At 36.0% G+C, this 14,809-nt stretch overlaps 1 protein-coding gene across 4 annotated transcripts in view; it reads right to left on the reverse strand.

Moving 5' to 3' along the window:
* far1 (fatty acyl CoA reductase 1) overlaps window positions 1–14,809 on the reverse strand; it is a 21,362-nt gene continuing 6,553 nt past the window's right edge. Inside the window, exons 3-12 of one of the 4 annotated variants that reach the window (XM_051884374.1) lie at window positions 14,135–14,310; window positions 11,604–11,783; window positions 11,277–11,454; window positions 11,141–11,185; window positions 10,902–11,029; window positions 10,713–10,780; window positions 7,359–7,530; window positions 4,005–4,134; window positions 3,674–3,801; window positions 1–2,223 (exon numbers count right to left, since the gene is read on the reverse strand). In XM_051884374.1, coding sequence (XP_051740334.1) covers window positions 2,061–2,223; window positions 3,674–3,801; window positions 4,005–4,134; window positions 7,359–7,530; window positions 10,713–10,780; window positions 10,902–11,029; window positions 11,141–11,185; window positions 11,277–11,454; window positions 11,604–11,783; window positions 14,135–14,310 — 1,368 coding nt within the window. In that variant the 3' untranslated portion in view covers window positions 1–2,060. Of the gene's footprint in view, window positions 2,224–3,673; window positions 3,802–4,004; window positions 4,135–7,358; window positions 7,531–7,751; window positions 7,924–10,712; window positions 10,781–10,874; window positions 11,030–11,140; window positions 11,186–11,276; window positions 11,455–11,603; window positions 11,784–14,134; window positions 14,311–14,809 lie in introns of all 4 variants that reach the window. The other 3 variants (XM_051884373.1, XM_051884372.1, XM_051884371.1) reach the window with 3 other exon arrangements.

Raw genomic sequence — 14,809 nt, forward strand, 5'->3', positions numbered from 1 at the left:
TAAGTTCACATAGTTTATTCTTTATTTCTTTTGGTTTACAAACGAAAGGCACCCATTGATTTTTTTTTAACCCTCCACTGACTTTTTAATGTGGCAATTACAATTTTCCCAAAAAACATTTTAGATCATTAACAAAAAACAAAAAGAACAGTACATATAAATAAGGCAGACAAAATGGAAAGAAAGGGAAACAAACTACACGTGTCCTGTCAAGACTTGATCTTACATTTTATAATGACCAAAGAAGGGGAAATGATAATATTAGCTTTATAAAATGCTGAGGGAAATGAAACATGAAGTGATCTTTGACAAAAATACCAATGATGCCTAATTTTACCCATCACAAAGAAAACTACAAAGATAAGATGACTACTATACTTTACATTGCAATATATCTTTCCTTTATTTTACCCTATTTTGGGGTAAAAAAAAAAAAATACTCTTGATAGGCCCTGAATACACATAACTTGTTTTCAAAAATCACTATTCCACTCAAACTCCCACATAAAAATACAGATGCGCTGAAATGAAGGCAGGGATAATTTTTTTATCAGTTTAACTGTTAATATAAAAGACAGAATAGTTAATCTATAATCCACACAGTTAGTAACGAGCCATCAACTAGCATTTCCTGGTATTATATTAAGCTGTGCAAAGAGTTCGGCTGGTACGTAACTTGACATTAATTGTGATCCGAAGCACGAGTGACCATAAAAGCAGCTTTTGCATCTCTTCTTTTCACTTGTCATAAACAACCACTTCCTATTTATCTCAATCATGGAAAACACTTGGTAGCAGACAATGTTAAATTACAGTGTTTTATCTCAAAAGAAGTACAGAAATGGTTTAGAAAACATACATCCATTAGCTCTTTCACATTACATCAACATTCATACAGGTCACAGAATAAATCGGGTGAAAAAAGGAAAGAAAAACACATAATCCAGTTAAAATGAACCATCACCCTCTGATATGGAATCGAAGCGCTGAAGAACGTAAAGACGCTATAAATTAGCGTAAAGCTTATACGCGAGTTTTGAAAGTCGACATATTCGGTTTTCTCAGACAGCTTTAGCGATTTACGCAAAATATAACATGTTTTATGTACAAACGTCCATTACCTGAACACTAATAAGTTATGGCGAGACAATAATCGCGCTTCATTCATGAAACTTGAGCGGAACGAAACTGTAAATTGTTCGTTAAACATCAACAGCGATTCAAAACCGTTCTGCTCATGTTTATTAATGAGGCTCATTATTCATAAAAGGCAACAGGTTTAAGCGTGTGAAAACCCGAGGCTTGCGTTTTCTAGCATTTTTTTTTAGGAAAACGGACAAGCCTGCTTCATTAATATCTGATTGAATAAAAGCGACTGATTGCTTTCACAAAAACAAGAAACCCCCAACCTAAGGTCAACTAGCAAAAATATATTTCAAGATGACATGGAATTGACTAAAGAAGAATGTGTAAAGACAAACATAAGGCCTGGAATCAGACACTTAAGATTATTTGGTGACAAGTCAATTACCTTTGTCTTGAAGAGGGTAAGAGGCATTGGAAAGAAGTAAGGCAAAAGAGATGAATTTAACAAAGACACTGGGCACATGATGAAGATCATTTTTGAATTGTAGGCACAGAGCTGAGACAAAGCCATCTCATTTTTTCTCTTTGTGCTTCGTTGATTACAGTTGGAAAGGGACCATTGCCGGCAACAAGCATGAGCAAGTATGTAAACCATAATAATCAAGCGTCGCCCACAACCTGTTTGCGTTCAGGAGGTGGAACAGGTACAGTAAGTGCTTAAACACGCTCGGCACAAATGCAGTCGCTCTCATTGTGCTGAGAGAGCTTAGACCTCGAGCCCTGAAAATTCATGCTTTCTACATAGCAGTTGAGTGCACTTGCACCGTGATGTTGAGGGCGCACCTGCGCGGGAGGGGAGGATAGCGGATACTATGCCCGAACGCTTGACCCTCAGAGTCCGGAGTGTCGCAAAGCAGGAGTGTGTGCATAGCCATCGGGAGAGGGGGGGGGGGGGGAGGACAGTTGGGGTGGATTCAGTATCTCATGGTGCTGGAGGCTCTGAAATAGGAGAGGAACTTGAAGCACAAGCTGACGACGAAGTACCAGATGTTTCTGGCCATCTGTGAACGGGCGATGAAGATGCGCCAGATCAAAACTACCAAGATGGTGTTGAAAGTATAGCGAATGTTCCGCAGCCTACAAGAAAAGAAAAAAAAAAGAAAAAAAAAAAAAAATCATATAATATCTTTCAAAATGTTATCAAATTTCATATTAGTGTCATCTCCACTTAAAATGTATACTTGACAAGTCGATAATTATTTTCGTTTTATGGCTGATATTAAAATTCTATACCATTTTGTCTAAATAGATTAAAGAAAACAGAAAACTGAAATTAATTATTTGAAATGCTGAATTTAAGCGTTAAAACATTATAATGTACAGTATTTATTTTGAGATTTGCCAATTCCTTTCAGTTTAGATTCTATTTAACAGTGTTATTTTTTTTTTTAAAGATGTGAGCATTAGGCCATGTTCAGACTGCCAGCAAAAATCATATTTTTTGCATATCCAGACTTTATCCAGATGGGTTTTTCAAAGTCTAGATAGCAAAAAAACAAAACATGAAACCGGATTTTTTTCCCAAATCTGATTCAAACCACATATGGAGGTGGTTTGAAACGCGATTTCAATCAGATTTTCACAGAAACGTCTCAATCTGGACACTCTGGCTGCTCAAATCGGATTTCAAACTGTCTTGTTCGTCACTCTTAACGAGACACAACGATAAAATCAAAACTCGAGACGGAAATGTTGGAAGTATTCACATGGTGTTCAAATGGTATGTCCAAAGATTTCAGCATTTTCCTGTGCGACAAAGGAGTATGATAGCTTGTTTCCGCCATTGTATAAAAATAAAAAAGGTAACTTGTGACTTCTCTCATAATTCTGACTTTTCTTCTCAGAATTGCATGATAAAAAGTTGCAATTGCAAATTATAAAGTCAGATTTGCATGATATAAAGTTGCAGATAAAACAATTGCCAGATATAAACAAACAATTGTTAAATATAAACTCAGAATCGCGAGATATAAAGTCAGATTTGCATGATATAAAGTCGCAAATGCGTGTTATAAAGTCAGAATTGCGGGATATAAAGTCGCAGATATAAACAATTGTGAAATATAAAGTCAGAATTGTGAGATATAAACTCCCAGATTTCCCTCAGAATTGGACTTTAAAACTCGCAATTGCAGTTATCTCACAAGTCTGAGAAAATAAGCCAAAACTGTGAGAAAAAAAGTCAGAATTGTGCGATAAAAAGTCACAATTATCTTTTTTTTTTTTTTTTTTTTTAAATTCCATGGCGGAAACAATCTTCCATAAGTTTTGCATCACTGGCAATTAATAGTGCGGACAGTTTGCCTAAAAATTCCTAAAAATTTGCCAGGAGTCTGAACATAGCCTCAGATGATGAAAAATTAGATATGCAATATCAACTGATAAAAATAAATCTGTAATATTGGCCAGTAACCAATATGGTACCCAGTGTTGGGGAAAGTTACTTTTAAAAGTAATGCATTACAATATTGTGTTACTCCCTAAAAAAGTAACTAATTGTGTTAACCTAGAGAACTTCAATACTTACTTGTTCAAGTGTTTGCGTGCCGCTGGGAGTCCTGACAACTCTTCGTTGAGAACATACTTCTTAGTGCCCATGCAGTAATTCTCCATGTATTCTGCCCAGTGTAACTGCCTGACGTCAAAGTTAAATACCTGAGCAGAAAAAGGACATTCAACTCTCAAGTTCAAGCATTGATAAAAGTCAGTGATGAATTTGAATGAATGTTTCATTCACAAAAGACAAAGCCTCAGATTTTCAAATTGTACTGACACAATTTTCACAGTCACAGATGCAGCTGATTTAACTGTGCCAACGCCAGACTGTGAGTGTATTAATAGTACATATACACACACACCTTCTTGTCCTCAGCTCCCATCTGGTTCATGAGCATGGTGACGTTGTCCGTGTTCCACACCCACGAGTGGCTAGTGAAGTACTCCAGCACCATCATGGCCTTGTGCAACCGAGTAATTGTCTTCATCATCCTGCGTCGCCACGGAAACAACGCAGGGAGTGAGCGGAAGAAAAGAAGAGACACATAGCATCAGATGAGCATTGAAGAGGGCTGGGAGTGGAGTTTGTGCCTTTTTTTCTCATTTAATCCCTGAAAGGGCATACGGTTTAATGAGAGCAGATGGTGACAGACTACAAAAATAGTTTTAAGAAACCACAGCTTGTAAATGACTTCGGCAATAGTAGCATAACATTTAATTCTATGCCATGTTTTAGTAAATAAAAAAAATTTAGGTTATTAGAGAAGCCCATTTCTGCCCTCAGAGTAAAAATAAAACGGGTAACTGTCAGATCAAGTTTAAAATATGAAATATTCACATGGATAGATATGAAGTTACAATTAAAGTTGCAATTATGAGATGTCAATTCACATTGTCAGACATTAAAAGTAATAACTGCGAGAAAAAGTTGCATCTTTTTTTTTTACTATGAGGAAAAAACAGGCTTCTATTGGTTAGCTTTCCCAAATAGAGAGAAATTCAGTAAATAAAGTACAAAAATAAATAAAAAAAAAAAGGTCCCCTAAAGGGACCTTTGCAAAAAAAAAAAAAAAATTTATATATATATATATATATATATATAAAACACAGACTTTCGTGTGCGCATGAGAAACTTTTTATGTGTTTCCGATTTACGTATAGGTTACTATAACCCATTTCCTTTGTGCATCACTGCCATCTTAATATAAAGAAAATGAGAGCATGGATGTGCATGAATTAATAGAGATCTATTTGTTCAAAATTTGACTTTCATTAGGGAAGTAACTCTAATATGAAGGCTTTATGTCCTCTTTAACGCATCCTCTGTGGCGGCCAAGAAACTGCGCCACGAAATGGGCTGATGGCGCAATACAGCTGTGCATTGTCCTATTTGCCAAGTTTGAGGATCCATAAAAAAAAAAACCTGGTACAATGAAAAGGGCTCAAAATTTGGCTTTCATTAAGGCAGTACCTCTAATTTCAAGGCCTTGTGTCCGCTTAAATTTAACCCTGTGGCAGCCGAGAAACCACACTGTGAAATAGGCTGATGGAGCAATATTGGCGGCTCAGTGTGCACTGTCCTATACGCTACATGTACTGGTTCATAAAAAAAAATTTGGTACAGTAAAAGTGCAATTTTGGATACAGTAAAAACATGTGTGTGCACACGCAAGTCTGTATATTTTTTTATTTTTTGCAAAGGTCTCTTTAGGGCAGGGGTGTCCAATCCTGCTCCTTTAGGGCCACTGTCCTGCAAAGTTTAGCTCCAACCCCAAATAAACACACCTGAACCAGCTAATCCAGGTCTCACTAGGCATACTAGAAACTTCCAGAAAGGTGTGTTGAGGCAGGTTGGAGCTAAGCTCTGCAGGACAGTGGCCCTTCCAGGACTGAGTTTGGACACCCCTGCTTTATGGGCTCCATAAAATAAATAAATACTTCTCAATTAGTCAATTTCTTCGACCCATTCATCCTGTAGTTAATTTGATTCAGGTTAGATCCCACTGCAGAACTGAACCACAAAACTTTGGCAAACACAACTGTGGATTCCCATTATGGTTTGGTTGAGCAAAGTTCACACGGTTAAAAGACACTGAAGGATCTTGGAGGGCACCTGGGCGCATTTGTGTATTTGAGATTCTTGATTCTTTCTGTTTGTTTCTTTGTGTACATCTATAAACTGTACCAGATGTAGACCAAATTTTATCAGGCCTTGTATAACAAAGCACTGTTGAAGTTGAATAAAAATGTCCAGAAATGCCCAGTTTCCCATCAAGATCAGTTGGATAGGGGATGACTACATGCATCGTATTAGAACAACTCCTTTGAAAAATCAATTTCAAACCTTCTCCAGATACCAAACACACCTACTCCCTGCAATTAAAAGCATTTTTGCATGAATGGATCAAATTGGATCAAACTTATGCTTCAATCTTATTTTTTATGTAAAATCAGAAGGACAGATCCTTGTAATTTTATTTTAGTGGATTAAACTAGGGGCTTTCAAAACTTTTATTGCTCAAATTAGGTCCCCAAATATGACCAAGGACCAGCGTTTTAATAGATGCAGGCAGCTGTATATTTTATGTACAAAGAAGCATTTACATTGTGTGAAAAAATATTAAAACAAACAGTAAGACATGAATTAATAATTAAATAATTGTCACCGTAAAAAAAGCAGCATCAAATATTCTCTGGAAAATATGTATTTTGTATTACATTGACAATCTTTTTTTCTACCCACTATTAGAGGAAAGTTAGATAAAGAGAAACTGAAAGAGAAACATTTTAATTCAACAGATTAAAAATCTTAGAATTAAAATGAAATTGTAATATAAAAAAAAATAAAAAAAAATTGACATTTCATCTTTTTGTGAATTTTTAAAAAAATATTCATAATTATTTTATAATTATAAATATTTATATAATTTATTTAAAAAATATTTACATTCATTTAAAAAATATATAGATATATAAATATACATATAAATATATTATTTAATATTTTAAATATATTTAAAATATTATTTAAATATATTTATTTTTTAAATATATTTAAAAAAATATATAATTGTAAAATTTGTATATGGTTGAAAGTTAACCTTGAAACTCCTTAAAAAAAGTAAAAAGTCCAATTTTCTTGCAGGCGTCTAGGACCCCAATTTGAAAACCCCTGTCTTAAACCAATTCCTAGAGCAGGGAGTTTGGTACCTGGCCCCATTTCTTACTTATGAGTGCTGTTCTCTGATCAGTTTGGCTTTTTTGACAGAAAACTCCAGCGCAAACTGTCCGTATCTGATCTGAGCGGAGCACTCCGACTTGCTTGGTGAGTACAGGCTGTTGATCAAACCATCATTCCCAGCTTCCACTAAGTTTTCATGTGCTACAAGAGCAGACTAAAAGACCTCTCTTGGAGACTTAATGGCATGGCTCAGAAGAAGAAAACCAACATAATAAGATAAAGATGGAATTATGGGATGGATCCATCTCCGTTTCCAAAAAAAAAAAAAAAACGTGCAGGACTCCATGCACTTAAGCGGTAGCCTGCCAGCAGCGTTTGTCCGATGCCATGAAGTCGAGCAGACAGCCAGGCTGGGCGTTTTCTTTCCCAGCCCGCCGGCCGGCCATGCCACACCACGCACCCAACACCCAGTGGTGGAGGTGAGGGAGGGGAAGGGGGAGGACAAAGGGGTAGAAGCGGGCACTGAGGACCTTACCGGGGCTTCTGACCCGTCAACATGAGAAACCCGTCATACAGCAGGGCAGGAAGGGTGTGACTCACTGTGGTCCAGTACTGATTGGTAAAAGGGTTGGATCGCAGGTTAACATTGGGGCGTCTGAAAGCCTGTTCTAAGGGGTTGGTCTTGAACGTCATGTTTATGCAGTACTCTGTGAAAAGGAATACAGGCATACAACATACGAGAGCATTTTAAACACAGAGCTACACACACACACGGCTAAGCACACACGTGGACGGGAAGCGTGCAGAACCCAGTCTCCGAGTGGGTTATGCATCCTTGCCCAAGACACGGAGAACGACACGTGATGGCTAGACCGAGCGTGGAGGAGGAAGCGTGGGGGAGGAAGCGGGACGAAGCAGTCGGATTTACCTGGGCTCTCTTCCTGACATCCTGAGGAAGAGATCATATAGGAATGCTGGCGCCTTGTGGCTTACAGCAATCCAGTACTGATTGATAAGGTGATTGGTTGTGAGATTTACATTTGGCCGCCTGAAGGCCTGCTCGAGGGGGTTCCTCTTGAAAGTAGATGTAACATGGTACTCTAAGAGACAAAAACGGGTTCAACAGTAAACGGCACAGGTGCGCATGACTTGGTTCAGGTTTAAAAAGCAACATTCTGACCTTTTCTGGGGTTTTTCTTATATTCTTAAACATCACGGTTATTTAATTAGCATAGTATTAAGGCCCCGATATACTTCAAGCGAAGTTCTTTTTTGTTCTTCGTTGAGGGGTAAAACGAATTTCAAAATACGTGAGCAGAGATATACTGTAATCGAACATCTGACGCCGCCCACACTGCTGAGAGCGACGGTTAGATGAATGTAAAAATGTTGCGCGCTTACCTCTCAGTAACAAAATCAACAACTAAATTGAGAAACTAGCTAGGGTTTTTTAATAAAGCATAAGAAAAGCGTCTAATCATGGCAACGTGGATATGTTTATTTGCACAAGCTCAGTAATTCAGCACTCAAGTAAAATCACATTGCGTTTATATTATAACACTTTATAAAAGAGTGCTTAAAATCAAGCAGCTTTACCGTATTAAACAGTCTCTCATTTCATCAGAAGTACAACTTCATGTTCCAGTGTTCATGTTTGACTTCTACAGACTCGAGAGGAGAAATGTACTGGAAAAGATTTTCTGAGTGAAAGAAGGCGGAGCCTCAGCGCACACCTACCTTACGTAATGGCCACGGACCAATGGTAGTACGAAGGTAGTACGAAAAAAACTTTTCCAGAAATTCCGGATTGGCAAGCTGTTTCAAACTTTCAAAACAAACTTAAACAAACTTCGTTTCGGCCTGATTTTGTTCGAAATTACGTCACATCAGTTCGTTCTTCGATTTCGTTTGAAGTATATCGGGGCCTTTAGGATCATGTTTAAAGCATCATCCCATTTATATTGTAAAATTCAGCTTAGTAATTAGCCAGGGCTCAACAATGACGATGATGAGAGTTTTTCGGTCCAGTTAACAGAACTGTAATTTACTTCAAATTAATAAAACAAAAAGGTAAAAATTATTACATAAATAATAGTAAAATTCTATATACTAAATACTAATATACTTGGATAAGTGGATCAAAACCTTTCATCAAAGTTGTCCTAAAACCTTCTTCTTTGTCCTAAAACTTAGTTCTTAGGACAACTTTGATTAGGGTAACCAGATTTCTCATGGTGGAATACGGGACGAGTGGGCAATATGACCATGATATGAGAAATTTTATTTCACGATATACACACATTTATTTAACATCTTTTGTTGTTTTATTAACATTCATGACAGACAAATATTTAATTAGGCTACTGTCCCTTTAAGACCGAATCTATGGATGTAATATACTGACACATATCCTTCCTGTTTACATAAGCCTTAACCGACTGTATTTACGTAAGATACTCCAAACGATGGACATTTTGACAATTATGTGTGCATTTGACCATTCAGCCACAAGGAGAACTGATTGCGCGCTGTCTGAGAGAACTGTGATCGTGCGCAAGAAAGAGAGAACGCTTTTGGTCTGTGTCATTCAGCGCGATTCCGCCTATACTGCCTTCACTAATCTTTAACAAATTGTGATTGGATGGTAATTTTGTTGTATGACGAATTGATTGGGCTGTTCTTGCGTGACAGAACACTACTACTACTACTCGTTCTATGAATACCTAGTTGTAACAAAATTTTAGGAAAGATGAAATTTTTTTGAACTCGGGACACTAAAAATAGAGCTGAAATGCGGGACTGTCTTGGGAAAAACAGGATGTCTGGTCAACCTAACTTTGATGAACCTTTTTTGATCCACTTCAAATATTGACTACTTTATCTTTTTTTTTTAACTTTATCATTTTTACTTTATTTTATACATATATATATATATATATATATAGATAGAGAGAGAGAGAGAGAGAGAGAGCAGGAAAAAAAAGACAAAAGAAAGAAATCCGTATTGCTGAGTCCTTTGGATTGCAACCCAATGCTGATTATAACTAAACATTCATTTGTATATTAATTAATTAATCAGGGATGAAATGGTTCCAGTAGAAAATGTGAACAATATGGTTCAGTACACTCTTGTACCATGGTTCATCTAATGTCTCTAATATCTATTTATATCTGTAAATAGATATAAATATTTTCAGTCTCACTGAATGTCAGTCACTCATCACAGTGATAGACTGAGTCAGACCTGTTTTAAGAGTTCACTAGAGACATGTTTGTTGTGCAAACAGTAACAATGACATTGACATGTATTCCAACAAAAGCTTAGTTAAAAGGCAGTTGCGTCACTCGCCCTACACACAGTAAACAAATCAGACACTAAGTTCTCTCTCATTTTATATATTCATACAAAAAAGAAAAAACATATACGGCACATTTTGTGGTATGTTAGATGCAATTAATCACGATTAATCCCTAAATAAAATATAATATAATAATGGACCCAGATTTACTCTGTTGCCATGTCACTTCTTCCATAAAGTGATGAAAGGAAAAAACAACAACAATGATTGCTCATAAAACAGTACCACTACATTATAACTCATTCCTCCCCACCCTACTTCACTTTAGTGGAAACCTGAAAACTTGCTTAAGTCTCAATTTTGAAATCCAAGTTAAATCCGTTCCCATAAAATACAGAGCAAAAGAATGAGCCAGCTAACGCCCATAATATACAGTTACGCATGTTCAAACTTGACAAGCTCATTCATTTAACGTGACAAGTTCTTCGATTTGTAGTCGAGAGCAAAAATGAAATGGGAAAATGAAGCACTGAAGGCCAATGTGGACATTTGAGTAATGTAGCGATTTGTTTAAAAAAAGTGATTCATACCAACTTCACCCCAGTGAAAAGGATTGATCCCGCCCGTTGTGCAGTTGTACACCAACATATTTCTCGGCCTGCAATGGAGGCAAACGACACTGTCAGAAAACTAGCGGAATCTATTCCATGACTTTATTTTCCAGTGATCTGTGCATGAGGGATTTAGTGTGCCTGTTGGTGTTTGAGTGTTTGTCCGACCTAGCGTGCCTCTGGGAACCGGAATACCAGGCAGCGGCCAAAGTGGTGTTTATGACCACGTCGACTGGCACAAGGTCAGCGACAGCGCTATTTGAAGCCCTCATTGTTCGTAGAATCCCCTTCCCTGCCTGCACAACCAAAAAAAAAAAAACAGCTTTTAACATCAAGTATTAATAAACATTCATACAAATGCAGTAAAAAGTAAACAAATGCTCTAAAAAAACAAAGTAGGTACTTACAGCGATGAATATCCCGCTAGGGCCATTGAAATTATCAATCCAGCCCTTTGACAGAGTGGAAAAGAAAGAGTGGAGTTCAAAACCCAGGCAAGATTTTTTTTAATTACGTTGGGAGAATGGAAATGAGCATATTTACGGGAAACGGTTCCTTCCAGCTGGCACCGACTATAGAGGGCCTGACGATGGCGATATTGAGGTTTCCACATTCCTGCTGGACGAGGTGCTCTGCCAAGGCTTTAGTGTACGTGTATGTGTTAGGCCGCTCACCTAACAGCTTTGGTGTTATTAAAGAGACAAGTTTGTCGTCCATCCACCTGTCAGTGTCGTACAAATACAGGAAGTTGAGGGAAAGCAAAAAAGGTTTGCATCTAGTTAATCCTCCTTGAAATAGCTTAAATGCTAGCAACATTATTTTTTTTGTTTGAGGATCCAAAGACAAGAAGAGGGTTTTGGAAAGACTTACTCAAGTGTGTCTATAAGCTTCCTGTAATCGACAGGTGGTGGATAGACCACCTCTTCGATGAGCTCTCGGTCACAGTGGGCGTATGCTGTGGACACGTGGATGAACACCTCCAAATGCTTCATTCTGTGAGCCAAGCTAACCATCTTCTGCGTGGCCAGCACATTCAACTGCATGGCATCTCTGCAGCAAAGGGGACAGAAAAAAACACTGCGGTGAGACTGCAGACGCACGAGGATCTGACCATACTGATGTGAAGATAAGCCTGCTGCGATTTGTGTAAACCACCCGACCGAAAAATGTTATCTTATCATGATGATTTGCAATAACTGTAGTTTCAGTCTTACTGAGTAACTTACTGAGTTATCCAAATAAGTCAATGTTAAGCAAATATATACTGTAAATGACATAAAATATGCATTGTATGTCTCCCTTACTGGGCCAGCAGTGTTACTTGAGAAAGGTGAAGAATGTTTGTGCCACAAAAGTATATACATGGCTTTAGCAGGCATTTTGGATGAATACCACTCCAGTTTCATTTAATTTTAATTGGCCAGTACAGGTTGGATCTGATAAAATATCACAGTGACAGAAGAATTTGGCCAGAAATACATTACTAAAGCAAAATATTTAAATAATATATTATAAAAAACAACAATGACAGTACATTTGTATTATTATTATTAATAATAATAATAATAATCATCATAATTATTCATTATAATTAACTGTATTCTGGATTTTCCAGAATATTATTATATTAGCAATAATAATAATAATGTTAATTATATAATATTTAGTTACTCATTTGTTCAATACTAATAATTATTATTTATTACTATTAGTATTACTAGTGTATATTTAATATTAAAATGATTACTACTTTTCTTATTATTATTATTATTATTAACTACATTTACTATATCATTAATACCTGTATTATCATCATCATCATCATTATTATCATTATTATTATCATCATTATTATTAATAATACAAATAATATATTTATTGTATCATTAATAGTTGTATTATTAGCATTAACAATAATTATAATAGCAATAATAAAAACAAAAAACTAATTTTTATTGCACTATTATTACTTATTATTGTTGTTGTTAATGCAAATAATAAATTTAATGCATCATTAATTCTTATATTATTATAAGAATTTACAATAATTATAATAATAGCAATAGAATAATAAATATATAAGAATAATAAGCAATATTTGTTTACAAAGCCTTAAATTAAATGATACATTTTACTGTATGATTTAAAGTTCAATGTGAATACATGACACTGCAAGTGACATAAAACTATACTGTTAATCGCAATTATCTATACATCAATTAATTGTCAGTCAAAATGTAATTATTGAACGTAATATGCATGACGTCACCATTTTCACAAATTCGCATTTTTGTAGTTTTCATTGAGACAATAACGGTATCGTTTTCTAAAACTTGCACTTTAAAACCCATTTTCGAAAGTTTGCGTTTTCAGGCCCCCAAAACGCTGTTGTCGTATAAACACTCAAAAAAAATTAACTGTTGGATTTACTTAAAAAAAAAAGAAGTGACAAGTGGTTCCACGCAACTATATTGAGTAATTTGTACAAATAACAATTTAGTTGAATAAACAAAAGAAATTCAAGTACAGCTGACAAAATTTCTTTGAGTAAATACAAATCATTTGAATGTCACTGTTACATAATATTTATATGTGCAGTTTACTTAATAATGTTATGTTTATTACGTAAGGTGAACACATTTATTGACTTAATTTACCTTATTAAATGAACGATTTTCTCTACAAAATGCTCTCAAAAAATAACTCATTGAACAAACTCAATTGAATTGAGCGCAGGAATTTCATCCTACAAACATGCATATATGAGTGCGCACAGCCTAAACACAGACGACACTCTTCTGCATAATGGTAACCACAAAATCCAAAAACATTACAGACACTACTCTAAATGTCCAACATAACTGAACATTAAACACTAACATAAACTAACAACATCTTTCCCTTTACTGAAAAACACATAAAATAACACTTTAATCCCTACATTTACTCTCCTAATGCAGTCCCTTAAAAAGCATGCTGGGAACTACAGATCCACTGCACAGTTAGTTATGTCAACAATAATTTGTGCGTTTCACTCAGCAATGTTAAGTTGACTGAAGAAACACTTACTAAGTAAAGCTGACAATACTCATTTTTAGTAGAAACAATGCAGTTAAATTAAGTTCATGTAGTTAGATGAGTTTTCAAGTAATGTGAACAAGGGTGGTTTGAGTGAAACTAACAACAGTGAAAGTTTATTTTTTTGAGTGATTGACTGGCAAAAACGCATACAAATTTTTCCGTTTTTAGTTGAAAAAAAATAAATAAATAAAAAATAAAAGTTTTTAGTGTTGTGTAAATGGCTCCTGTGCTTCCTGTGATGCAAACACCTAAATAATCAGAAGCATCTAAACTTGTAGCTGTAGATTTGTGTCATCCTGTGGGTGGACATTTTGGCTTACTTCAGAGGCTCGTTGAAGCGGATAGTGGCAGCGCAGTGAAACACAATGTTAACGCAGCCCGTGAGGGTCTCCTGGTCTTTCGTGCTCAGATCCAGATCTGGCTGCATCAGGTCGCTGTTGACTGCCATGATCTTCTCTGCAAAATCAGGCTGCTCCTCCCGCAGCCTGTCAAAAAGCTGAAACATCCAAAGGCTCAAGATCAATTTCACAGTCATCACATATCACAGTCAGTGATATGAATTTCTGTCACGCACAACCTGTTAAACAATGTTATCAACATTACTTAGATATGGCCAGATGTATTTATAATAACTTTGTGTAAAGAGCAAACAGAGTGAGAGACAATACTTATCAGAGCAATCTACAGCGTTCAAAGCTTCCTGAGAGTCACTGCAAACCTACATGCTCTGATGTCACATAGATGTTATCTAAATATTGCATCTGTGGCTTAGTCATTATTCCCTACTTTTAAATATTAAGATGATTTCAACTGCATTAAGAGAATCCAGAAGCTGAAAACTCCTTAAAAAGTTATTTGTTTATGCTGCTGGGAAGAGGATCCTCATCATACTTCTGAGGAACTTTTTTTTCCCTAGAAGAAACCTATAAATAAATATAAATCAACTACCCATAATTAGGACTAAATGTGCTATATTCACAATAAAAAGGCAATTA

This window comes from Ctenopharyngodon idella, chromosome 24 (assembly GCF_019924925.1).
Source record: "Ctenopharyngodon idella isolate HZGC_01 chromosome 24, HZGC01, whole genome shotgun sequence".
In the NCBI taxonomy this organism is placed as follows: Eukaryota; Metazoa; Chordata; class Actinopteri; order Cypriniformes; family Xenocyprididae; genus Ctenopharyngodon; species Ctenopharyngodon idella.